This window comes from Polypterus senegalus, chromosome 2, assembly GCF_016835505.1.
Source record: "Polypterus senegalus isolate Bchr_013 chromosome 2, ASM1683550v1, whole genome shotgun sequence".
NCBI lineage: Eukaryota > Metazoa > Chordata > Cladistia > Polypteriformes > Polypteridae > Polypterus > Polypterus senegalus.
Window position 1 is genome coordinate 80826586 of NC_053155.1, and position 25785 is coordinate 80852370.

Consider the following 25785-nt stretch of genomic DNA (forward strand, 5'->3'; position numbering starts at 1 on the left):
TGGGTAATGTGTTAGGATGCCACATCGCTTGATGGAAAAGAAAATGATCAACCTACAGAGGGCTGAATTCAAAGACGCCCCAAAAATCAAAGTGAAAAAATGATGCGGCATGCTAGTCCATTTTGCTAAAATTTCTTTGCAGCAACTCCAAATTGTACTTGGTAGTTTGTGTGGCCCCACATGCTTGTATGCATGCATGACAACGTCGGGACATACTTCTAATGAGATGACAGATAGTGTCCTGGGGGATCTCCTCCCAGATCTGGACCAGGGCATCACTGAGCTCCTGGTAAGTGTACGGTGCAACCTGGCAGCATCGGATGGACCAGAATATAATGTCGCAGAGGTGTTCTATTGGATTTAGGTCAGGCGAGCGTGGGGGCCAGTCAATGGTATCAATTCCTTCATCTTCCAGGAACTGCTTGCATACTCTCGCCACATGATGCCGGGCACTGTCGTGTACCAGGTGGAACCCAGGACCCACTGCACCAGTATAAGGTCTGACAGTGGGTCCAAGGATTTCATCCCAATACCTAATGGCAGTCAAGTTGCCGTTGTCTAGCCTGTGGAGGTCTGTGCGACCCTCCATGGATATGCCTTCCCAGACCATCACTGACCCACCACCAAATGCTGAATGATTTTACAAGCAGCATACTGTTCTCCATGGCTTCTCCAGACCCTTTCATGTCTGTCACATGTGCTCAGGGTGAACCTGCCAAAACCTAAAAAACAGGGTGCCAGTGGTGGACCTGCCAATTTTGGTATTCTATGGCAAATGCCAATTGAGCTCCATGGTGCCAGGCAGTGAGCACAGGGCCCACTAGAGGACGTCAGGCCCTCAGGCCACCATCATGAAGTCTGTTTCTGATTGTTTGGTTGGAGACATTCACACCAGGGCCCTGGCAGTGCTCATCCTGCTTCTCCTTGCCCAAAAGAGTAGATAACGATCCTGTTGATGGGTTCAGGACCTTCTACGGCCCTATCCAGCTCTCCTACAGTAACTGCCTGTCTCCTGGAATCTCCAACATGCCCTTGAGACTGAGCTGGAAGACACAGCAAACCTTCTGGCAATGGCACATATTGATGTGCCATCCTGGAGAAGTTGGACTACCTGTGCAACCTCTGTAGGATCCAGGTATTGCCTCATGTTTCCAGTAGTGACACTGACTGTAGCCAAATACAAAACTAGTGAAAAAACAGAAAAGATGAGGAGGGAAAAATGTCAGTGGCCTGCACTAGTTAAACCATTCCTGTTTTGGGGGTCGTCTCATTGTTGCCCGTCTAGTGCACCTGTTGTTAATTTCATTAACACCAAAGCTGCTGAAACTGATTAACAGCCCCCTCTGCTATTTAACTGACCAGATCAATAGCCCAGAAGTTTAATTGACTTTGTGCTATACTCTGATTAAAAAGTGTTCCTTTAATTTTTTTGAGCACTATATATATATCTATATATATATATATATATATTAGGCCCCGCCGGGCGGGAGCCGCCGGGACGCCAGGAGGACGTGAGGAGGGCTTGTGCCTCCTCCAGACCGCGAGGCGTCCGTCCTGGTTCTGTTGGGGCCACGGGTTGAGGGCATGGAAGCCCTTCCTGTAGGGGCCCGTGGTCACCGCCAGGCGGCGCCCGATGCCGGTTTATCCGTGACGGTCCGCGGCTGGGGCTGGAGCCCGGCCGGGACACCTTGAGGACGTGAGGAGGGCGAGTGCCTCCTCCAGACAGAGTGGGCGTCCGTCCTGGTTCAGGGGCCTCGGGTACAGGGCATGGAAGCCCAGCCCTGCAGGGACCCGTGGCCACCGCCAGGCGGCGCCCAGTGCCTAATTATCCCGGGAGCCCGACACTTCCGCCACACCAGGAAGTGCCGGGGGGAAGACTTTATGTGGCGCCCGGAGAGCTGCCAGGAAGGCAGCCGACACTTCCGCCACGCTTGGGCGTGGCTAGGTACGGAACACCTGGGGCTCATCCGGGAGCCTTATTTAAGGGGCCGCCTCCCTCCAGTCATGTGTGGAAGTCGGGAGGAAGCAGACGGAACTGGAGAGAGAGGACGGGAGGCGGCCAGGAAGGCACAAAAGACTGTGGGCCTGGACTTGGGGAGATCGGTGCGAGAAGGCACTGGGGTGCGTGAGCACAAACTTTGTAAATAATACTGTAAATAAATGGTGTGTGGTGACAATATGATGTCCATCTGTCTGTGCGGGCCAGCCGTCACAATATATATATATATCTATATATATATATATATATATCTATATATATATATATATATATATATATATATATATATATATATATATATATATATATATATATATATATATATATATATATATATATATATATATATATATATTTGTTTCCAGTTCATATAATCAGCATAATCAGCCATTTGATGGTTTGGGCAGGATTTTGGCTCCATAGACTCATTGTCATCTCGTTTCTCCTCCAGGGAGTACTAAACCCGCTATGCAGTAGGTAACAAAGATTTGTGGAGGTTTGACCCATCTGAACTACCATAGGAATGCCCTGCACTCTCTGCGGGAGTACATTTGTCTGAAGCTGCTTGGCATGCAGCACTTTTGTATGTGTATGTCATTCTTTAGTATTGTGAATACAATAATTCAGCAATGTGCAGACTAACTATAACAAAGCACTGCATTTTCCTTTAGAGATATTTAACAGCCATACTAAATCTTCCACTATGACAACACTTAGTAACTCCCATTGATCCCAAAAGTACACTGTCTAATTATTATCCTTCTTCATGCCTCTTTTTGTCTCTTGTTTAATAAAAATGATGTTGGGCTTAAACAAAACAAACTAGATGTCTCTGGAGACAAAAAACTCGGATGAGGCCATGTAATTAAAGACTAAAAACTCAAGGAGTGAAAGGTCAACAGTTGCTTGGTGTTCAACATTCAAACTGAGCACTTTGGGTGAAACTCTGGACCAGTAGAACTAACATAAATCTGACACAAGAGAAAACTTAAGAGTCATCTCTTTGAAAAAATAACCATGGAGCACAAGAATTGTTTAAAAGGAAAATGAAAAATGCCTTCTTTAGGAAAAAGTTAGGAAAGTACTTGATTCTGAAGAAATGATACAGATATATGTGAAACCCCACAGCTCCTTTACAGTATCTGTTTTCAATCAGAAGATTAATGAGGCACATAATTTACTATACAAAGGGTAGCACAGTGGCCCAGTATCCTAAGCTACCGCTTACAATATTCAGCACCTGGTCACTGTATTTCTGGTGTGTACATTCTCTCTTCCGTTAGGTTCTCCAATTTTCTTTCCGCATCCCAAAGATGTGCAGGCAATTTCCAGATGGTCCCATATGACAGTGTGTAGGCAATATGATGGACTGCTGTACCATTCAAGGTTGGTTCACTTCTTATACCCAATGATATTGGGACAGACACTGCTTCCCTGTGACACTGAATTCAGTGGGCTTGACTATACTGTAGAAATGTACAGAAAGACCCTAGAATGAGAAAACACTGCAGACCTGGAGTGAAGACCACAAACACACTCACCTTTTGTCATCTCTGTACCACTCAAAGTCAGGTTTGGGAACAGCCAGGGCATCACACTGCAGCACTCCTGTTCTCCCAACCTCAATTTCTGCATTCACGGATTCCATGATCTGTGGGGGGTCTGCGAAAAAGAGAACAAGCTGTTTTAATAAAAAGGGTGAGGTTGTGGAAATTAGTTGTCATATTAATCTCTAACTAAGCCTTTCTCTTTCCTCTACAAAAGTTCAATCATCAGCTCCTTGCTTTTTAAACATCTATACCCACACAGCTGTTTGGGAAGATTTAGAACAGTAAAATGTACTGCCAAGAAACCACCAATAATATAATTAGTAGCATGAAGGGCTTCACAGTAACAATCCCCATGTATTGTGCCAATGCCAGCTCTCAGAGTGGATGTGTGACTTTACTTTCTGCCCAAAAACATTTTCTTTCTGAGTATACTGAAAGTGAGAACTTTATCATAAGATGTGCTATAGGCCAAGTGTGCATGCATATGTATGAGACTGAGTGTAGGTGTGTGTGGAAAACGTGATGTGTGTGGTTTACCGGCTTGAATGCCAGTACCTAAAACACCTTGATTACTTATGTAAATGTGAGTTTAGTGTGTGTTTCAATGCCTTTTTCATTACTATGCAAACTACACGCATTTAACTGTACATCTCTGTGTACACAAGTGTAAAGAGAATGATTTACATATGTATCAACTAATGTTTTTTTAGTTTCATTTTTTAAAATTAGTTTTTATTTCTATTTTATTTTCAAGACTAGCAAAATACCCGTGTTTCACAGCGGAGAAGTAATGTGTTAAAGAAGTTATTAAAAAGAAAAGGAAACATTTTAAAAATAAAGTAACATGATTGTCAATGTAATTGTTTTGTCACTGTTATGAGTGTTGCTGTCATCAAGGATTTGATTATCATTATTACTTTTAATCAGGTTTGTATTAGGAGGATGTGTTGTGTTCAAGTTACATTCTGTGTTTCTCAACCATTGTAAAGATAACAGGTTTCATTCATCAAAGTGTTCACTACCCAAATTGGTACTCGTGAATCTAAGATGTTTAACAGGCATTCCCGGTATTAAGTTGTGGATTTGCCTGTGAATATTTAGCGGCAGCGTGCCTATGAATGTAATTTAAACTTAAGCTTTACACCTTGCTTTCCTATTGATATGTCTACAAAGGCTTGTTCAGATTCAGAGGGTTGTTCCTTTCTTACTGCATCAATAAACAGCTCATCTTCCTCTTTACCTGAGACATCACACACTGCATGCACGGGTTTACCTTTCCCAGTCCTGCAAAGTCAGTTCACGTGAGCTGCTCGGAGTACATGCATCGAACCTTCTCAGCTGTGCTTGCGCTTTCTCGTGCGATCTCGCGATGTCCACGGCTTTATTTAATGTTAGCTCAGACCCGACACTTGAAAGTTTCTCTCGCACTTTTGCTGAGTTTGTGCCAAACGCTATTCTATCCCTGACCATCTCATCTTCGTTTGCATAAGCACAGTCCTTCACCAGCAATTTTAACTCCGCTACAAAGTGATGAAAAGTTTCGTTTATACCCTGCGTCCTCTCAGTAAACTTGTATCTCACGAATGTCGCATTCATCTTAGGCATGACAAACGCCAGCAGCAGCGTGTCTATGAACCTAATTTAAAGTTAAGCTTTACACCCTGCTTTCCTATTCGTTTGCATAAGCACAGTCCTTCACCCGCAAGTTTAACTCCGTTACAAAGTGATCAAAAGTCTCGTTTATACCCTGCGTCCTCTCATTAAACTTGTATCCCGCATTACCTGTGGGCATGTGAAACGCCAGCGGTAGCCTGTCTATGAACTTAATTTAAAGTTTAGGTTTACACCTTGCTTTCTTTCCAAGGTAGCAGCACTCATGAATATGGTAGTATATGTCGCTCGCTCGCTTCTTATTGTTTCACTGCCTTCTCAATTATATAATGCATGTTTTCTTAAGCGCTTTTTGGAGGTCTTCCTGGTTTTCTACGCACTGCGTTGACAGTCAGTTCACGTGATTACGTGGGAGGCGTGATGATGTCACACGAAACTCCGCCCCCACGTCATTCCAGCTCAACTCCATTATAGTTAATGGAGAAAAATACCTTCCATTTATGACCATTAGGCGTAGAATTTCGAAATAAAACCTGCCCAACTTTTGTAAGTAAGCTGTAAGGAATGAGTCTGCCAAATTTCAGCCTTCTACCTACACGGGAAATTGGAGAATCAGTGATGAGTGAGTGAGTGAGTGAATGAGTGAGTGAGTGAGTGAGTGAGTGAGGGCTTTGCCTTTTATTAGTATAGATTCTTTTCAGTTTCAAATTAGAATGAAATAATGATTATTGATATTTTATTTTTGAATACTAATTTACTTCTAGTTTCGGTTTTCTTAAATGATAGCAATATTGATAATATTAATATTGATTACTCCAGTGTATACACATCTGTGAAGGCAAGTCCATGCATAGAAGTGACAACGACCTTGCATTCAGGCATGAGGGTCTGCGTGTCTGCTTTAGTATGAATGTGTGTAAGCACTTTTACATGTAAGCATGTGTGTATAAAGGACAAATATATGTGAGGTCGTCCGGTTGTGTGAGTGTAAATGTTAGATACTGGATGAGCTTCTGCATGTGTACTGTACATGTTTACCTGAGCCTATAATGACACTCTTTTATCCCCTTGTGTACATGTGAGAAACTGCATGTCTATATGTTCATGTTTATAAAGGTCTCTGTGTAAATACAATGTAGGTATGGGTGCATATAAGCTTTTGTATATTTGTCAGCTATTGTTAATATTCACATCAGCTTGCATGGACATTTTGGGTGTTTCAGGGAGACTTTGGCTGGCAGTAGGTGTGTAATGCACATAAATAATAGCTTGGATCTGCGTGCATGTACTCATCGATGGGTTCATTTTGTGTTTTTGCTGTGGCTCTCTACTAGCAGCTACTTCGTAAAATGTAGTTTTTGTAATGAATGGTGACAGACTATAATTTTCACTTTCTGTATTTTATCACAGGTTTTTGATTGTTTTTTGAAAATATTGTGTTTTAGTGCCTGACACATAAGCAATCCAATTTTAAAGTTTTATAATCTGAAACACAACCTGCTTCTATCCTGTGGTCTTGGGTCTCATAAAGGGCACTAGTGTACTTCTGTATCATCTGCCAAAGTAAATAAGCTGTCAGCTCCAAAAACAAGCAGACAATTTAAAGAAGGATGAACACCACGACAGGAAGCACTGAATCAATTTCTGGGGCTGTACTAGTGACACAGCCCACCTCTGACACCTGAACGTGTGAAGGTGGCATTCCCTAAGCGGCTTTTATTTTTTCATTACTGTCACTGAGCATCTACATATTTTTGATTGTTTTATTGGTGCTCATCGTTTATGCTATTGCTCACACCATTTTTGGCCACTGTAGTGTGTGTATCTATTTAAGACCAAGCCACATGTATGCCATCTGTACCTTATTTTTGATAGAAAAAGACCGGTTAGTGCAAAAATGACAGTCTTCTTGAGGAATTGAGCTTTGCTTTTAGGTTGTGTTTTTTTTTTCTTCCTTTTGAACCTTGCCTGTTAAGATTTCTGTTTACCCCTTTGGCTTTGGTCTCCTCAGTGAATTTAGTGCTCTCTGACCCAGTCTGTCTGAGTAATCTTTTAGATGGCCCTTAAAATCCTTTTGCCATTCAAAATAGAGAATTCCATACTCTAATCATTTGCACAAGCATGACAGCCTACTCTGTATGTGTTACGGTCCCTGACTGTCTAATTGCTCTTTCCCAGTAACCTGTAAATTCCTTGACCAGTTTAAAAGTTAACATTTTTTGTGTTGTGCTGAATGCACTTTTGACAATTATACGAAACATGACATTTTTCCAGAATGCTCACTTTTCTAGAGAAGGCAGTACAATTTTCATCCCTTCCCTTGTCAAACAGAAGGCATGCAACTTCATTGACCAAACTGGCATTGATAAAAATGGCTCAATAAAAAGCTTTCCAAGAAAAAGGTGGAGGTGAAGCACTTTCAGCTTCTTGCTGCTCAATAGCAGGGCCAAAAAGACTATAATTATGCACAAGAGTGACTTCTGAAATTACGTGGCTTTGACAGAAATGTCCGTGCGGCGAGTCTGTGAAACTTCCAAAGCCTTTGACATCAGACTGTATCACCCATTGAACGTCTAAGGTACAGCTTCAGCTTCACTGCTTATTTAAATGACTCTGCTAGTTCAAATTTAGGCAGACAGATGGCTTATCGCTGTGGGTCCATGTGAGCAGGCACTGACTGTGCAGTATGATGTAATAGAGGAACCGGTAAATACGTAACACATTGGTTTAGGTATAGAGTAACATCAAAGTAATGTTATCTCGTCACTAAATCTTTGTTCTCTAGATGTTCACCCTAAACCCCTGAACCTACTGTATAAGCTTTAAGTTCTGATCTCTAATGAGGGCATTGTGATTCTACAAGCAACCACTTGTCAAAACACAGTGTAACCTGGGCCCATTTTTATGTATTTTCACTGCTACAGTGCTTCATCTTATATATCAGAATGTCTGACACCTTATATTCCAAATCGTAACCTTAGATCCTCAAATGAGTGTCTCCTTATAATTCCAAAAGCTAAACTTAAAAGAAGTGGTGAGGCGGCCTTCTGCTGTTATGCACCTCAAATCTGGAATAGCCTGCCAATAGGAATTCGCCAGGTTAATACAGTGGAGCAGTTTAAAACACTGCTGAAAACACATTACTCTAACATGGCTTTCTCATAACTTCATTTTAATTTAATCCTGATACTCTGTATATTCAATTCTTTATAATAACTGATCATGGTGGCTCTAAAATCCGTACTGACCCCAACTCTCTCTTCTGTTTCTTTTCCCAGTTCTCTGTGGTGGCGACCTGCACCACCACCACCAAAGCACCGTGATGTCCTACATTGATGGATTAAAAGCCAGAAGTCTACGTGACCATCATCATCAAGTCCTTCCATGAGAACCCTAAATACAAAGAGGACTGTTTCATTTATGTTAGGTAGAATGCCCAGAGGGGACTGGGTGGTCTCGTGGCTTGGAACCCCTGCAGATTTTATTTTTTCTCTCTAGCCGTCTGGAGTTTTTTTTTTCTGTCCTCCCTGGCCATCGGACCTTACTCTTATTCTATGTTAATTAATTCTCTTATTTTAATTCTTACTTTGTCTTTTTTTCTATTTTCTTCATCAGGTAAAGCACTTTGAGCTACATTATTTGTATGAAAATGTGCTATATAAATAAATGTTGTTGCTGTTGTACTAATTTCAGACAGTTTTGAGCTGATGTCACTGAAAGGGGCAGCTCAGTGATAAAGAAAAAGGACATGTAAGAGGTACCACAAAGAGGAGGAGAAGGTGGAAGAGAAGGATAAGAGAAGACCCCTGCTAATAAGATAAGCTAAGCTTAGAGGGTTGACCATTTTATGATCTATTTACAGTGGGAAAGCAACTAGTGTAGACAGATTTTTACCTCTAATCTCATGCCCCATGATGCATAAAATTCAAGAAACTCAGTGTGCCACCTTTAAACATACCAGCTGCTTCATTCTCTGGATTACTCTACATAATGGATGATCTGTTTTATAGATTCTTTTTGAACTGCTCTACTTGTCGTACCTTAATTACTCTGAAAATACAACGTATAAAAAAGGCTGTTGAATTATTGAAGTGGAAGGTGCCTAGTGATTGGGAAACAAAAACATTAATTTCAATTTTTATGTCAATGCAGACAGGTCTAGTAAATTATATGCCACTATGCCCAGCACTGGTAATGAAAAAGATGATCAGAACTAAATTTAGGAAACATTGGTCCTGTCAGTACTTCATAATTATGTCTGGTTTTTAGATAACCTTGAAATGTGATCTTTGTGGAAGAGCTCCCTCTACACCAGGAGTCTTTGGGGTTGGAGACATAACAAAGTGTAGCTCTTTCAGTGGCTTTAATGAAGAAACATAAAGATTTTTATAGGGGTGTCCACTAAGGGTAAGCCCTGCTCAAGTGAGTTATTTTAGGAAATATTTTGACTATGATGGAAAAGTTTGTTGATGGCTGGAGTTATGAAGAAGCCTCAGCTCTCCAGAGAGAACGGGACTAAACATGATGAGTAAGTAAATGTAATGAAGATATAATTTATTATAGGGAGGCTGGTGATGCATTTCACATGAAGCTACCAGATACCTGTGCAGTTTAAACCCCAGGGTTCTCTATCTGTGTGAAGTCTGCACATTCTCCCAGTGTCCTTTTGAGTACCAAAATTTCCCAATGTTGGGTTAATTTGGGAATGAGTGTGCTCTACAATCCATTAACACCATATCCAAGGGTGGTTCTGGATTTATGTTTCATTCTACTGGGGTAGGAGTTAGTCCAGGTGACTCTGAAGTAAATTCAAATTGATTTATTAAAAAGGATAGATGCATTATCCTATAAGGAAGTGTAAGAAGAAGAAATAAACTGTATATGCAGTAAAATCACAAGTAACAAATGATCTTTTAGAGTTTTAAAGTAAACTTAAAAGTATATAGTATAGATGGAAAGAGCTGATACATGCTGTATGTACACTTAAAATTTAACACTAGTGATTTTACTGTGTACCAAGAAAAGGATGAAGCCCCTACCATGTGTCATGGATTAGAGTTAGCAGTGGAACAGTCCCAGTTTAGAGCTAGGTAGTGTTGAGAGAGTAACAGAACAGAACAAAATGGTAGACCAGTGGTTCTCAACCTGTGGGGCCGCCCCTAGGGGAGCACGAAGATGTAAAAAAAAAGAAAAGAATCAAAAATATGAAAAAAAATCTGTTGAAACCAAAACAAATTAACTTAAACTACATTCTGATACTAGAACAATAAATACAGAGTTAGATAAATGTCGATAATAGTTAAGTAGGTATAATAAAATATGCATCTACATTTCAAAAAAATGTTTGGGGGGGGGCGCGATTAAAACTGTTATGAAAACTCGAGTCGCAAATACTTAAAGGTTGAGCAACGCTGTGGTAGGCTATATCTTAGAATCACTAGAATATAATAAGTAGACCAGGAAAACTAAATGGATACAACCTCATATGTAAGAGGGCAAGACGATAAACGTTTAAACTCATGAAGTATATCAACAGGAGCAAAAGTCCTACAAGCCTTCTTCCAGAAACATGACAACTAATGCAATTAAGGAATCGAAGACATGCACATTCAAGAAAGAAAGATACGTAATAGAACTTTATTGCTAAGAAGGTGATTACCAGCATAGGGAATTCATCGTTGGGATATGTTATGAGAGTGGGCATGTGTAACAAAAGGCTGGACTATTTGAGTTCTTGATGAAAAGCAATTCAAGTCATGGACAATCAGAAGATCACTGTAAATTTTGTTTATATGGAAGTCACACTATACTAACCTGGTTAACTATAATTTCACTAAGTAGTATTAGGAGGGACAGTTTGAGCCGAAGGCCCAAGAAAAATAATAATTGACTGACTGTCAGGCTATATAAATAAACAATGATGCATGGCAGATGCTAAATAAAATGACGACTAATTGATTTACTGACAGGCCAAAAGTATCCAAATACTGATCCACTGAGCTACTGATTGATTCACTAGAACATGTTACACAAAATACAGATTTATCCATCAACAGAAGAGCAGCACAGATTTGAACCCAGGCATAGCCTTTGTGTGCTGTTTTTCCCTGCATCTGCATTGGGTTTCTCCTGCAATCCTCATGATTTTATCCCGGTGAATTTGTCCTGTGATGCAATGGAAGCCCAGTCAGGGTTGGCTCCTGTCTACAAACCTCTGGCTCCCTGCAACTCCTTAATTAATAAAGTGGATTAAAAATCTGGATGTATGGGTGAATGGATGACTGGCTTACTGGTTGAAAGGCAACAAAGAAAATACTTACTGATAATCCAAAAGCAGCAAAAATAAATTTAAACTAAGTAATTAACCCTAATCCTAAATTATCTAAATAAAATGCTAATTTATTTATTGACAGACAGACATAACACAGCTAAAAAGTGATAATATATCAAATGGCTAGTAATTGTAAAATAAAATTACCCATTATTGATTGACCGGTTGAATGTATGTTTGACCAATTGACTGCACAATTTATTTGTCAATTTCTTACTAGACTTAAAGTGCCTACATAAAACATCTATTGACTGACTCACTGATAGGTGCTGACTCTGTGGTTGCTCTCAGACCATCCACTAAAAATATACTGAGGATGTTCACTAACAAACTGTCACAAAGTTACCTTCTCTTTCTAAGTTGTGTAGACCAAAACTAGGAGAGGAAACCATTATATAATTAATTTCTCATATAAGAAACTGGAAGCTTATATAAGAACGTAGTCAAAATTTAATAACACAAAGTCTGGGAAAAGCAAAAATTGAAGTGCCAACGAGTCTGGCTCATCCTGTGAAGAATGGGCACCAGTTGTGCAATATTTTCACAAGGAGAGCACTGGGAAAGGGTCCACAGTAGTGTTTATGATTATGTTTTCTATTCCAGGAGTTGCCAAGAGGTTGCTGCCAGAAATCCTTGGTGGTCTATATGTAGAGATAACGTTATTTTCCACTGTAGAGCTGATTGACAACATGCCAGTGCCAGCTGGAGAATCCGCTTCTCCACATTTTTTGTGGTAACCATGAGTCTCTATACTCATTTATCCCATTCTTCCCAATGGTGGAATTAAACAGCTTTTACTTCTCTGCTTTTGGGCACAAGCCCATCACCTAGCTCATTAACACTACTGTATAGGAAACAGGGCACAAACAGTCCTCATACATATATCAAATCGCCAAATATCCTAACGTAAAACTGAAGGCTAGGCATCTGGGAGAAAAACCAGGGGTCAAACTCTGTGGAAATTATTAGGCTAGCAGTGCTACCTCGTGCTTAAGATGACTTCATATTTATTTAAATTTGACTAAATATGAATGGTGCCCAACCCACTTTGCTTAATTCAGTGCCTACTGATGAAAACAAAAGCACCTATGGGATGGAGTGCTGCCACAATTCAGCATCCTGTTTTAATTTGAAATTCACATGAAAAGTAATGAAGCCAGGAAATTAGATCCTTGCATCCTTTCAAATTTTATTTCATTCCTGAAGCTGGCAAAATTCAATGATTATTTCACAAAATGTATTTTCCTGCAGCCAATGATTTGCAGTCGGGTTGGCAAATGGGACTAGCAGTTATGTCTATTCAAATCACTTTGCATTTGTGACGTCAATCATTTTATTGTCAGAAAGGAAAAGGAAATAGGTTTTGTGGAACCAGTATTGACCATTTATTTTGGGTGGTGCTGAAGCACAACTGCCCTGTTTGAGTTTGTCGTCATTGTTCCATTTGTGCTCAGATCAGGTCTGGCAATTGCCATATTGCTAACTGGGGGGAGGCATGATGGTAATGGATGATTGTTTCACTGATGGAGAGGGCTTTTCAGTGTAGCTCCCTCTCACATGACAAGCAGTGTCAAAGGCGATACCATCTTTCTATAGAGAAGTGCATGAAAAAAGAAGGACTTATATGTACTTGTAGCAGACTTCACCCTGCACTGACATTCTGATTAAAGTAGTCTTTTTTAACTGAAAGAAACACTGCAACCGTTCTTTTCAGATGGCAGTGAAGACTGTCACATAACTGGGACAGTATGAAGACAATCCCTAAAAATGGATAGGGAAACACTGAATTAGTTCTCTAATACCACATATGTATGCTGAGGGAAGTCTCAAAAGATGTAATGGCATAGTGTGGAAGGTTCACAAAAATGATTACGGACAAGGTCCTACAAGATGGAGGAGTATGGTGTGGGAGGCACCTAAAGAAAGGGAAGGACATCATACGGGAGATAAGAACATTAGAAATTTAACAAATGAGAGGAGACCATTCAGTCTATCAAGCTTGTTTGTTTAGCTAATAGCTAAGTTGCCCCAATATGATCTTGAAGTACTTCTTAATGTTTGTCATACAGTTGTGTGGGAGGAGCTTAAAAGAAACGAGGGGCAAGGTGCGGAATGTCCCTCAGGACGAATTAAGGGGAACAGGTAGAAGGCCAGTTAAGTCTGATCTTCAGAGAGCATATTGCATTAGATATGGAAAGCTGTGGTAGCAAACATTGTGGGAGATCCCTAAAGAACTAGGGGCATTGTTTATAGTAGGCCCACAAAAAGGGCATTAAGTGGAAGTGTTATCATGGATCTATGGTAGGCATGGAGCTGGACAGTTTGACATCCGTGGCAGAGCAACGGGCGCTGAGCAGGCTCCTGTCAATCATGGAGAATCCACTGCATCGACTGAACAGTATCATCTCCAGACAGAGGAGTAGTCACTGTCCTGCTCCACTGACAGACTGAGGAGATCGTTCCTCCTCCACATTATGCGACTCTTCAGTTCCACTCGTGGGGGTTAACGCTAACATTATTCAAAGTTATTGTCTGTTTTACCTGCATTTTTATCACTCTTTAATTTAATAATGTTCTTTATGTATGCTGCTGCTAGAGTATGTGAATTTACCATTGGGATTAATAAAGTATCTATCTATCTATCTATCTATCTATCTATCTATCTATCTATCTATCTATCTATCTATCTATCTATCTATCTATCTATCCTATAGCCAAGGTCTTTATCTCTGGCTCAAGTTTTAGTCAGTTTGGTTATTGAGTATGTTTTTGTTTCCTTTTAGTTAATATTATTTTGTTTATTACATACTCTTACATTATTGTCTTATGTTAATCATATATTTTGTTATTTTATGCTTTATTATTCTTGTATTTTGTGTATTGTGCCCAAGGGGATGGCGTTCCCTAATACTTGAGCTATTAAGCAATTCCCCCAGGCTTATATATGTTTTTGGAAAGCCTCACGGTCAGTGCTGAACCTTGGATATTTCACATGATTATTTGGCTCTTTCATGTGTCTGGTATTTTTGGATGTGGATTTATGTAAGTGCTTCTTATTACAATTTCTTGGTTATCGAGCTTGGCTTTGGATTTTAGAATGCGCTTCCTGGATAATCAATTTAAATTGTTAACTTTTTCAGTTTGGCATCTGGAAAACATTTTTGAATCCTTTGTTCTTGTTTTGCTTTTTGAGAATATTCTGTAAAAAATTATATTCCTATATCAAGAAACTCTGTTCTGTCATTTTGGTCCAGGTGTCTTAAAGTTACCGTTTTCATTTTTTCAGTGTTGGCTTCATTTTGTCATCTGCAGGCTACGAAGCCTTTTTGTTGAGTGTGAAGCTAGACTGATATTGTTTCTGATGCACTGAAGCCAAATTTATAGATAAAAGCATTTTTATGAGTTGTATGAGTTGGTAGATCTTAACAAGTAGGATCCTAAAGTCCATTTTGTATGTAGTATCTAACTATAAGATGCATAGAATAGTAAATGAAGATTATATCATAGAGATATCTAAAGTCTTCCAGAAAATTTTGAGAAAGCAGTTGATTACTAAAGGATGCAATATTCTGCTGGTACTTACAGTTCACCACCACATTCACATATTTCACATCTGGTGCAAGCCCATCGCTGGAAGCTTTACATTCATATCTTCCAGCCTGCTCCCGTGTGATGCCACTGATCTCCAGGTACTCATCCCCATCAAGCTCCTCCGCTGTTAGAGAAAGAGGGAGAGAAAAGAAATAAGTCCTGAGTATTTTTAGGAAGAAAGGTACAAATCAAGTGCATTTTTCACTTTATGGTTTTTCAGTTTAATACATAAATATCAATTTAAGATGCAGAACTTTAAAGAAGTACACAACACTTGAAATTGCATGGCACTTTCATCAGCCTGTTTGGACTATCCCTCACGACATTAATGGTTGATCAGCTTCTAGTATGGATAAACAACTAAACACAAAAGAGAAAAGTTAATAGGTTTAAGTGCACGAGGAGGCAGTGTCTGAACTAGAGGATAAGCAGCCTCACTTAGGATTGCAGTCTGTCCTGGGAGATGATGTGACTAGAACCAGAGACATATTGTCAGGAAGCTACTGTCATTCTAGAATGCATGTCTATGGGTTTTTAGCTGCAGTTGCTTCATTGCTTTAATTTGTACAAACAAGTATCATCACCAACACAACACAACACAACTTGACTACCAGGAGAGATGGCAGCAGCTTTGGCACATACCATTACACCATTTAAATGCTGGTGACACATAAGTGGGAGTCTCACCAACCTAAATGAAGGTCATAAAGAGAGAAAAAAAAAAACATAGTTGAAAATCAGCCATTTTAAAAGAAACAAGCACACGCACTCTGTTCAAGGGACGTTATCCATTTGGTTAGAGTGATCTGTTGAACATCCATGAGATTTGGACAAACCTACAGGGGAAAATGGTCTACTATCCCCTGTCAGTACTCCAGACTAATTCATCTTATACTCACACAAATACTCTTGTTACACCAGCTTTTCCTGTGGCCCCATAGCCCACCTTCCTCCTCTCCCGGTGGGTCAGGTACCGCTAATCTGCAGCTTGCTGGCAGCTCAGCACTGCTAGTGCACTGTCAAACTGTCAGCTAATGAAGCAGGACTAGTCGATACAGAGACTCAAGTAAGCCGATACGCTAGGATGGACATCAGTGGGGAAGACATGACAAGAATATTCTCCTCCAGCCTTCATCACACGGACTGAGCAGGAGAGAAACAGTCTGTCAGATCCAGGGACTTAGGGCAGCCTTCAGAGCACCTTCATCGGCTTGTGCCTTCTTCTGGAAAGCTTAGTTTGTCACTGTGGTGACCAGGAAGACATTTAGAGGTATTTTGGCAGCAGGCAGAAGTTCTGCGTGCAGCGACCTATTTCCACTCTGCATTCCATGCGCTATGCTAAGATTTCTGCCATTTCATATTACTTTTGTACAAATACTTTTATTTATGTAGACGGTGCTTTTTATGAAATCACAAAAGCATAAAGGCAGATGCGATAGGAAAGATCTGAGCAATAAAACGTAAAATGTTCCCATAAGATACATCACAAATGTTCTTGCATTAAATGTCCAGATTATAACAGTTATCACGAATGTACACTGCATGATGGAAAGAAAAGCCATCGAATCATAAAACCTTCCTCTATTTTAAAACCCCAAACCTGTTTGAAGCTCTTCAAATTGCAGGATGTTAGGTGCTTAGGCCTAGAACAAACTCATTGCTATAGATAAACCATTTTTACCTTTTCATTGCACCTTCAAAACAGAAACCACCTATCAGAACAGTTTACATGCAGCCTATTTAAACTGAGCCTGACAGTGTGTTTTTGAGGGTGCCATCTAATTAGAGCGGTCTCCTTGAAAGAATACTGTACCGAGGCATCTTCTTTAGGCAGAAAGCTCCTGTCAAAATAGCAAACCTGGCACACAAGGTTCATTCTAAGTAGAATGCCATCTTTCAGTTTTTTTGATATCCTCTATATAGCAAAGCACTTTACCTTTTGGAGACATCTGTCCCATTTCTACTCATCCAGTGAAGTGCTGTAATGATTGGAGTCTATGGGTGCAACCTAGACTGGAAGCTGATTGATTACACAGCACATTCACACTCACAAAGTACAAGTTGGAGCCACCAATAAACCTAGCAGGCACTTTATTGGGATGGGGAAGGAAAACCAACTACGAGACAGGGAGAACATGTAAACGTCACATGCAGGATGGGATTTTGGGTCAGGGCCGTGTAGCTGTGATGTAGCAGCACTAAACACTAATTGTCCATTTATCCATCCGTCCACTATACCAGTTCATCACAGGGCACACTTACTCACAAATAAATAGCCAACAGGGGTTTGCTCACACATGCATCTCTGGGATGTGGGTGACAAGCCATAAAGCAACCCACAGAGACATGGAGAAAACATGCAAACCCCGCTCAGACATGATTGGAGTGAAGTCTCCCGAGGTTATGCAACCGACCATTATGGATGTCAGCATATGGAGTAATATTGTAGCAGAAGAGGAGAAGGAAGCCATTTGGATCAAGTTACCCAACATTTTATTCTGTTTATTCCAAAAAATCAAAAGCTGATTTTCTCATGGGGATCTGTTTTTTGGAGCTTCTGACTTTGTCTCCTCATTTCTTATTTGGGCCTGATCTTTTGTGAGTTTAATTTCATATTTTGTCAAGGTTTTTCTGTATAGCTTCTTCCCTGCTTAGTCTAATTCTGGATTGCAAGGGTCAGCATCAGGTTAAAGGCAGGAAATAACCATAGATGGGTACATTTTGACTTGATTATTCACCTAATCTGCATTTCTTTGGGGTGTGGGAATAAAGCTGGAGCAGCTGAAGAAAATCCCATTCACACACAAGAGAAACATGCAAATGGCACACCGGCACACACCAGGCTCATGGTTTGAGCCAAGTTGTTTAGAGCTGTAAGGCTGACCACTGCATGGCGGTGCTCCTAGACCTTCTAATAATGATCATTTATGTTTACTTTGAATCCAGGCACAGTCACCACTAGTTTACATATTCTCTTTGCATCTCAGGGTTTTTTTTTCATGGAGTGTTTTAGTTTTCCTCAGGTTAGACTATTTTAGTCTAAATTCAAAATAGTGCCATTAGGAGACTGGGGATATATTTACTAAAGATGTCTGCAAATTATAATGACGACAATATTTAGAAATTCATTTTTAAAAAGCACCTGGGTTCAAAATGCCACAGCATTTGATTGGAGGTGCCCTTTTTAGATGCCATCTTCTAAAGACATACGGCCACTTTAGAAGCCCATTCTACACAGCACAAGGCCTCGACGTTGCAATCCACTGTGTCTCACTGAAGCCAAGTTCACATTTGAGCACATTTGTGAAGAAGAGGTAAACACAGTGAACAAAAGAGCTTTGCTCTCAATATGCAAATAAGACTCGCAAGGTCTCTGCCCCTTGAGTTTCTTTGTCCCCCCAGGTCAAGCTTTACCACTGAATATAAAAGAGGATGAGCAACGGCTTGGCAGGACACACCGCCTGGTAACAGGCAGCCAGGGCCGACTTCAGCGGCACGACAACGGCCACATGTAAATCACATTTCACTTCTAAGGAGGCACCGGATTAATTCTGTCTGATCTATTAAGGGAATAAAAAAATGCACTTTAGATCAAAACTGATAATATTTAAAATTCATTTAAATGCAAATGATGGTTTTTGCAAGTTAAAGTTTTCAAATTATAAGCCTTTCAGAGGTGAAAATAAAGGCTTCATACTGATGAGGAGAAGTGCGAACAGCTAAAGCAGACACCTGCCCACTCTGGGACAAGGCAATGATGGGAGACACTCACATTGCTCAGTTTCTGAGGGAGACAACTGCTCACTTTCATCCTGTTGCTTCTTCCCAACATTCTTCTTGGTGGTCTTCCAAGTGATGTGTCACCAATTTGAAAAGCAGAACACTGTTTAAGTAAGTACTCCGAAAGAGCTCATACAGAGAGTTGTCATTTGCTTCCTAACAGTTTCATGTTTCAGGCACAGCCACAGGGCAGACACCACTGGCTACTACTGGTTACTACTTCCCAAGGACTCTCTCTTGCCCCCCTGGCACCTTTGGCGCTCAACCCCCAGTTGCAACCAGTCTGCCGCTTGCATTGTGAATAGGGGGGCTGAACACACCCCAAGGAGATGCAGTCGCTCCTCTGAAACCCCTTCTTAAACGGTGATAAAATGGGAAACAAACACAGTTTATTTTACCTCCTCTTTGCTTGATCAGATGCTGGCTTGCTGCTGCTGCCGTGCCACATGATCTGCATCTTGAGTGGCGCTTCAAACATTTAAAAGACTGTACAGTAGCTGTCTTTTTCATCTACTCTTTCTCTTTTATTTCCGACCCAGGGTGTCTTGAAGGATGTAAGTTCTTGATATTTTTTAGTTTATGATTTAAAAATGGAATAAGAATCTGAAAATCTAACAACATCACATTAAAGTTCGATCAATTCTGAAAAGAATGATACCAAACATATATACTGTATGCTGGTTTTAAAATAAGCCCGATTTAAAGCGTGACAAAGAAATGTGACATAAAAAGTCACATAAAATTGTTGCACTTTTAGGCTTAGGATTTTATATATAGAGAGATAGATTCAATATCTGGTAACTCTAAAGTGGCCCTTTGTGAGTGTTAGCATGGATGGGTGCACAAGTAAGCTCTGTAACGTACTGGAATCCTGTCTGGGTTTGTTGCCGCTGGGTTAGGCTCTAGCTTTCCATAACGCTGCATCGGATTAAGGGGGTTTGTTTGGCTATGTTACTATTAACTCTACAACACACAAAAAAGAGTTATAGTTTAGAGACAGAAATACAAAGTTTAGCATTGGGGACATCCCCCAAAGGTGGCACAGCAGGTAGAGTTATTACCTCCCAATGCTTGAGCCCTGTCATATAAGTTTTCTGGTTATCAGACATTTAAATTGACTGTGTGGGGGTGTTAGTGTGCCCTGTGATGGACTGGCCTCCTGTCTAGGCTTCGTTCCTAAACTTGTACCAGTACAATCTCCATGGACAGCCTCTCTGCATTTAAAGGACAGATGAGTGGGACAAGCAACCCCACCTCCCCACATATCTACTGTCATGTACTGTAGTTACACTAGGGAAGCCCTCCTCAACACTCACACACAGACATTACTGGAGGAGCTTAGCAGATTCATATACTCGTGCAGCTGTGTAAGCACACACACACACACACACACACACACACACAAACACTTGTGGGTGTTGGAGGGCAGGCCTAAAGACAAATGTGAGTAGCTCATATAGTGTTCGTCCTTAGAGCTCCCTTTACTGTGCCATCTCAATGCTATCAGCATTAACTAGAGAATGGATGACTGCTTCTGCTCTCCAAAGGCACCAGATAAACTCTTGAGAAGAATGTGAAAAAATAAGAATTCTGAACAGCTATATACTGTGGTCAATCAACTAGTGATTTACATGCAGTGAAGGTAGCCATTAACCATACACACACCCAGATACACAAGCTTAAACAAAATACACACACAGTAAAATCACACTATAAAACACACAAAAAGCTTGCACCGACATGCAACCCCTTAAACCCAAGCTCACACAAACATACATTCTTGCACACAGAAACACACAAACATGAGTTTGTGCGCACTCGTAAACACTAGCTCTCACTCAAACACACGTACAAATGTGCATCTATGAATACAAACTCACATTGATAAAAATACACACAAATAGGAGCACAAGTTGTCACACATACACACTCAAATGTGGTCCCTCTCACTCAGATCAGTGTTATCTCGATATACCCGATGAGTTTCAGGTTCCTCATTCCAATGACCCCACCTGCCTCTGCCATATTTATTTTGCTTCCTGTGTTGTCCACATCCCTTATGCCTGCAGTTTTATTGGTTCTGTAATATTACCAGTTACATAAAGCGTTTTACATTAGGGGCAGTCTGGAAGGCACTATATACAATTAAACCTGTTGACAAGTAAGCACTGATACACACACACACACACAAATTTCTATACTGTATAACCCTTGGAATGAATAATGAAAAATGCCTAAAAAGATTTTCAGAATTGCAAGAAGTGCAGAAAATTGGATAAACATTTCCTTTGGGCAAAACTGTTGAAGATAATTCCAAAAGGTACAGTAATTATAGATGTTTCCTTTTGTGACCTGGCAGATAATGGATTTCTTCCAGCTTATCAAAATGCATTTCTTTCTCCGTTTTAACTGTCAGTACATTTTACATTGCAAGGCGCATAACTATTAGCAGTTCAAATGTCTTTGTGTTGTAAAACAAATTGGTCTGGTAGTCTGTCTAGTACAGCATGAAAGGAATCTGGAAAATAAAAGGACAGATGATTAAGGGAGCCAAGGTACAGCTTGCTCTGTTCACACTTTCCTATTGTCATGTAGCATACATGCATTGGGTCCCTCAATGGCTGGTGCTGATACCTGGGTTCGATTCCTGGGCCTTTCGCTACCCGGGTCTGTGTTTTTTGCTTGTATTGTTTAGTTTCCTCTTCACATCTCTAAAACATTAAGGTTAAGTGAAGTTGCAAGTTGGCTTACGGTGACATTGTTTCTCAACTGTAACAGTGGATATTTGCCAGGAACCAATCCTGGAAGGTTTGCCAGTCCATAACAGAGTTTGCCCATTCTGCCTTCCGTTATGCTAACCCATCCAGATAACTTTGTTTATTAACTTGACAAATCTATACTTCCTCAGTGGAGCTCCATGATTGCTGCAAGGGTTTTAACTCGGAATGGCAATAAAGTGAAGGGCCTTGTGTGGCCCTCAGTGTGAAAGGCTCTACAGATAAAATAAGACCTGCTTCACTGGCCTTCACATTAATGAAACAAGAAACTCCTAACTTTATAAGTGCACATCTCAATATAAACAGGATAGCCAGCTTAAGTCAACATTCCCAAAGTGGAATTCCACCATAGGGTCACAGATTTGCTGTAACAATGGCATCCATATAAATGAAGTTTGAATAGTCAAGTGTATTCCCTTTCCTTCATGACTCATCCTCCCATTTCAGGGATGTGGAGGGCTGGAACATGCCCAGGAAGCACTGGGCACAAGTCTTGTACCATTTCATCTTATGGTACACATATGTGGCAGCAGCACATGGATGGAGTGTCAGTCCATCTTAGGACACCAGACAAACTTCAGGACTCTTAAGTTTTTCTTACGCTGCCTTTGATATGTCACATTAAAATGTATTTATGATTACACTGTTCTTTACTCATACATCAGTGTGTTTTTAATTGCCGTCATACAAAGAAATACAATTAAATGAAAAAAGGATTGTGATAAGAAACTGGTGAGAACCTATATGAAAACAGGAGAAATGTTTAAAGTCTACACAGATAATGACTAAGCCAGGATGTGATCTAAGACACAGGGATGGGAGACAGCAGTAGTAAACTCTACATAGTCACGTTGTCCTCCCTGTAACCTCCCAGCTACTGTTCATGAACCTGCTTAATTCATTAAGGTGGGGTTGGGTGTAAGCATATCCCACCAACACTGGAAACCCAAACTGCCATTATTATCTAAACTATCAAAAGCTGAGCCATAGAAGAGTTGCCAGATTACCTAAGATACATGTCTTTCCACTACCGTTCTTCAGATAATCAGTCACTGTTTAAAATATGTCCACTTGGTAATTTTACTTTTGTTCTTCTATTATTAACTTTCTGTGTAGTAATCTACTTATTTCTGTCCCTCTTCCTCTCCAAGTTTTTCTCTTGATAGACCTTGTGGGCTACTGTTCTCTCCTTCCCATCCAGAGGAGGCTGTGCTCTCTTGGCATAATCGCTGCTAGGATAGTCCTAGCCGTTCTGTGGAAATCTCAGGGCTTGCTTTCTTTCTTTCTCTTTCTTTCTTTCTCTTTCTTTCTTTCTTTCTTTCTTTCTTTCTTTCTTTCTTTCTTTCTTTCTTTCTTTCTTTCTTTCTTATGTTGGAAAGCCTCTCTTTTCAATCCTGTTCTTCTTGAACTCTCAGCTGCCAGGATCAATGGGTGGTGTATCTGGTCCAATGCTTGCAATTTACCACCACTTACTTATCCCTTAATCTCTGTGCCTCAGTGTGTGGCACAAAGAATCTGCCTCTCACGTTGGCCTGTTCTGACCTCACTATCTGTTGTTCTTATTCATTCCTATAAAAGGCTGGGTGAAACATGGGTGAAGAGACAGAGAGAGAGAGAGTGGGCATCGATATGTGGATTCTTTCATTTTTTTTATAATCCTGCTTTTCAACTGTTTATTACTATTTATGCCTTATTTCTTGTTTTTGTTGTCTGTTTTAATAAACACTTAATCAGAAAAAAAAATTCACATCTTTGTAATGTGTGAAGAAATCAGAGAAAATCTAAGTGAAACAGAGACAAAATGCACAATCCACCCCAACTGGGAGAATCCGCAATAACCGCTAGATGATGCTACTGCCTTCACTTGAAGCGTCAAGTAGTCCAGTTACTGAGCATATTCAACTCATTCTTAGAGGGGCTGTAGCAGATCCCACTACAACTGAGCGTCCACTCAGGCAGGGAAATGACCTAGGCTTGAGCTGTAAGTGACAGGGCTAACAACTGCACTCATATGCCACCTTCACCCTCATCATACTTTCACAAATTCTTTCTATGGGGGATGTCCAGATTAACATCCAAAGCACATCCCACAAAAGCCATTAAACTGAATTGCTTGACTCTTCTTTTAAATGAAGATCTTGTCATTCATGAAGGTCTCCCTGCCACTTTAGCCACCCTATCTGATGTCCTGAACTCGAGTCACTTTCTTTTCATAATACTAAAGTTTGGGTGAACCTGTGAGAAGCTGGAGTCGGCAGTAAGCTTGCAGAAGAGTACAGCAGGGCAGAGCTGGCAGTCAAATGAAATGCAATCTCATTCTACGCTCATTAAGCGAAGTGCGAGCTGTCTCTTTCTTCAAGGCACAATCCAAAAAAACCAAAAAATCCTCATCTGCTCCCTGGTGGATAGCGGAGGTAAACACTGAGTGAAGCCGACCCGCAGAAGGATGTCTTCTAGTCAGCTTCACAATGCCAAATGGAAACATGCTGATATTTGTGAACTAAGCCGTTTCTTTTTTCTTCATCCAAGAACAGCCAGAGACTGTGAAACAAATATTAGTGTGTCCCAGAGGATAATAGGCTTTCAGCGTGGTGTACAAGGCTCATTAAAACTTGCGTGTTTGTCGCTCCAGTGCAGTAAACCTGCAAATGGCTCTCAGCTTCCTAGCTCTGTTACCTGCTGCTAGTTTGATATATTACTTATAATCTCAGTTAGCTAATTAACCTTTTCTTGAGGCACAGAGTGCAATACCCCCAATTGGAAAGTTTCTGTACACAGGCCTAATTCTCTTTTCTTAATCTTGTGATATATTTAATCTTAAAGTTGGCCTGGATGTGTCCTTCTAGCTAAAAAAGAAAGTAGCAACAGACAGCAAGTCAAACCCCCATGGCCTGTCCTGGCCACTCTGTATGTTTGGCACGTGTGGCCTAGAAATTCAATTTCCCTCCCAGCGACTGACCTCACACCTCTGATGCGAGCTCCTGTGGAGACCCTCCAGAAAGGTTCACAAGGGCTCTGTTAGATGTTTTTCCTTCCTGGGCATGAAAAAACAGCAGAAAGCCATGTTCAGCGCACAACTGTGAGTACATCACAGCAGTAGGGATGTCCACTATTTGCCGTGTTGCTTACTGGAGCAGTTGTGACCGTCTATGGCAGGGAATCATCCAATCACAGAATTTCATTATTTATTATGGATCGCACTTTCACTTGTATATTAGAGTGTTTTCTTCTATTGTGCAAAAATACACAGCCTCTGTGGCTGAAGTCTCAAGTCTGTTTTGATGTCACTAGATGGGGTGGCCCCTGTTGGAACAGAATGCTGCTCCCTATAGCCCGCTGGTTGAATGGTATATCTCTTTAAATACACAGAAATAAAAGGTGAATGTTTAAGGAGCTTGGAAAGATCGAGACTTATAGTACACAGAGTATTGGTTCTCCCCAGTTTTTGGATTTACAGTCCATTTTTATCTAGCTGTAATAATTTCATGGCAAACTAATACAAAGTCTATGCATTCATTAATTTTTAAACCCACTCATTCCATTATATAGTTGTGTTTTGTACATTAATACAAGTTAGAAAATGTTTAATCCATTCTCTTAAATGCCATACACAAGTGTAAGTGAAGGGCTGCATGAATACGCATATGCAAAGGAAAAAAATGTAAATTCCCATACTGAACAGAAAAAAGGGTAAAAGACGTAACATTTTGGGACCCACCTGATGACAGCTATAAAGAGTTGAAACATTGTCTCTCTCACTTTCCTTTTTCAACATGGAAATAACATTTACCTTTTTCCATTTAAAAGGGTAAGTCAAAAATCATACAAAATGATGTATTAACTTTTTTGCACAGATAATGTTAACACATTTTTACTTGTATAAATCAATCTAATGGATGTTTCTACTGGCATGGCTACCACTTAAGTCTGGATTCACATCTCAGCCTGATTATTGTATGTATGCACATTCTGCCATATCTAAGTAGTGTTTCTCCATGTACTCCGCTTTTCATCTTAAAAACCTGAGTACCAAGTTAACTGGCAACTCTAAATTGGCTCAGGATTTTGGAGTAACGCCCTAGTCAGGATTGGTTCAACCATTGTGCCCAGTTCTTCTCAGATACACTTAGCCAAGATACCAGAAAA

At 40.4% G+C, this 25785-nt stretch overlaps 1 protein-coding gene across 1 annotated transcript in view; it reads right to left on the reverse strand.

Annotated features, from left to right (window-relative positions):
* Positions 1-25785, reverse strand: part of LOC120524385 (limbic system associated membrane protein) — an 851776-nt gene that overhangs the window by 107734 nt on the left and 718257 nt on the right. Inside the window, exons 6-7 of the mRNA XM_039746241.1 lie at positions 15075-15206; positions 3541-3661 (exon numbers count right to left, since the gene is read on the reverse strand). Coding sequence (XP_039602175.1) covers positions 3541-3661; positions 15075-15206 — 253 coding nt within the window. The remainder of the gene's footprint in view (positions 1-3540; positions 3662-15074; positions 15207-25785) is intronic.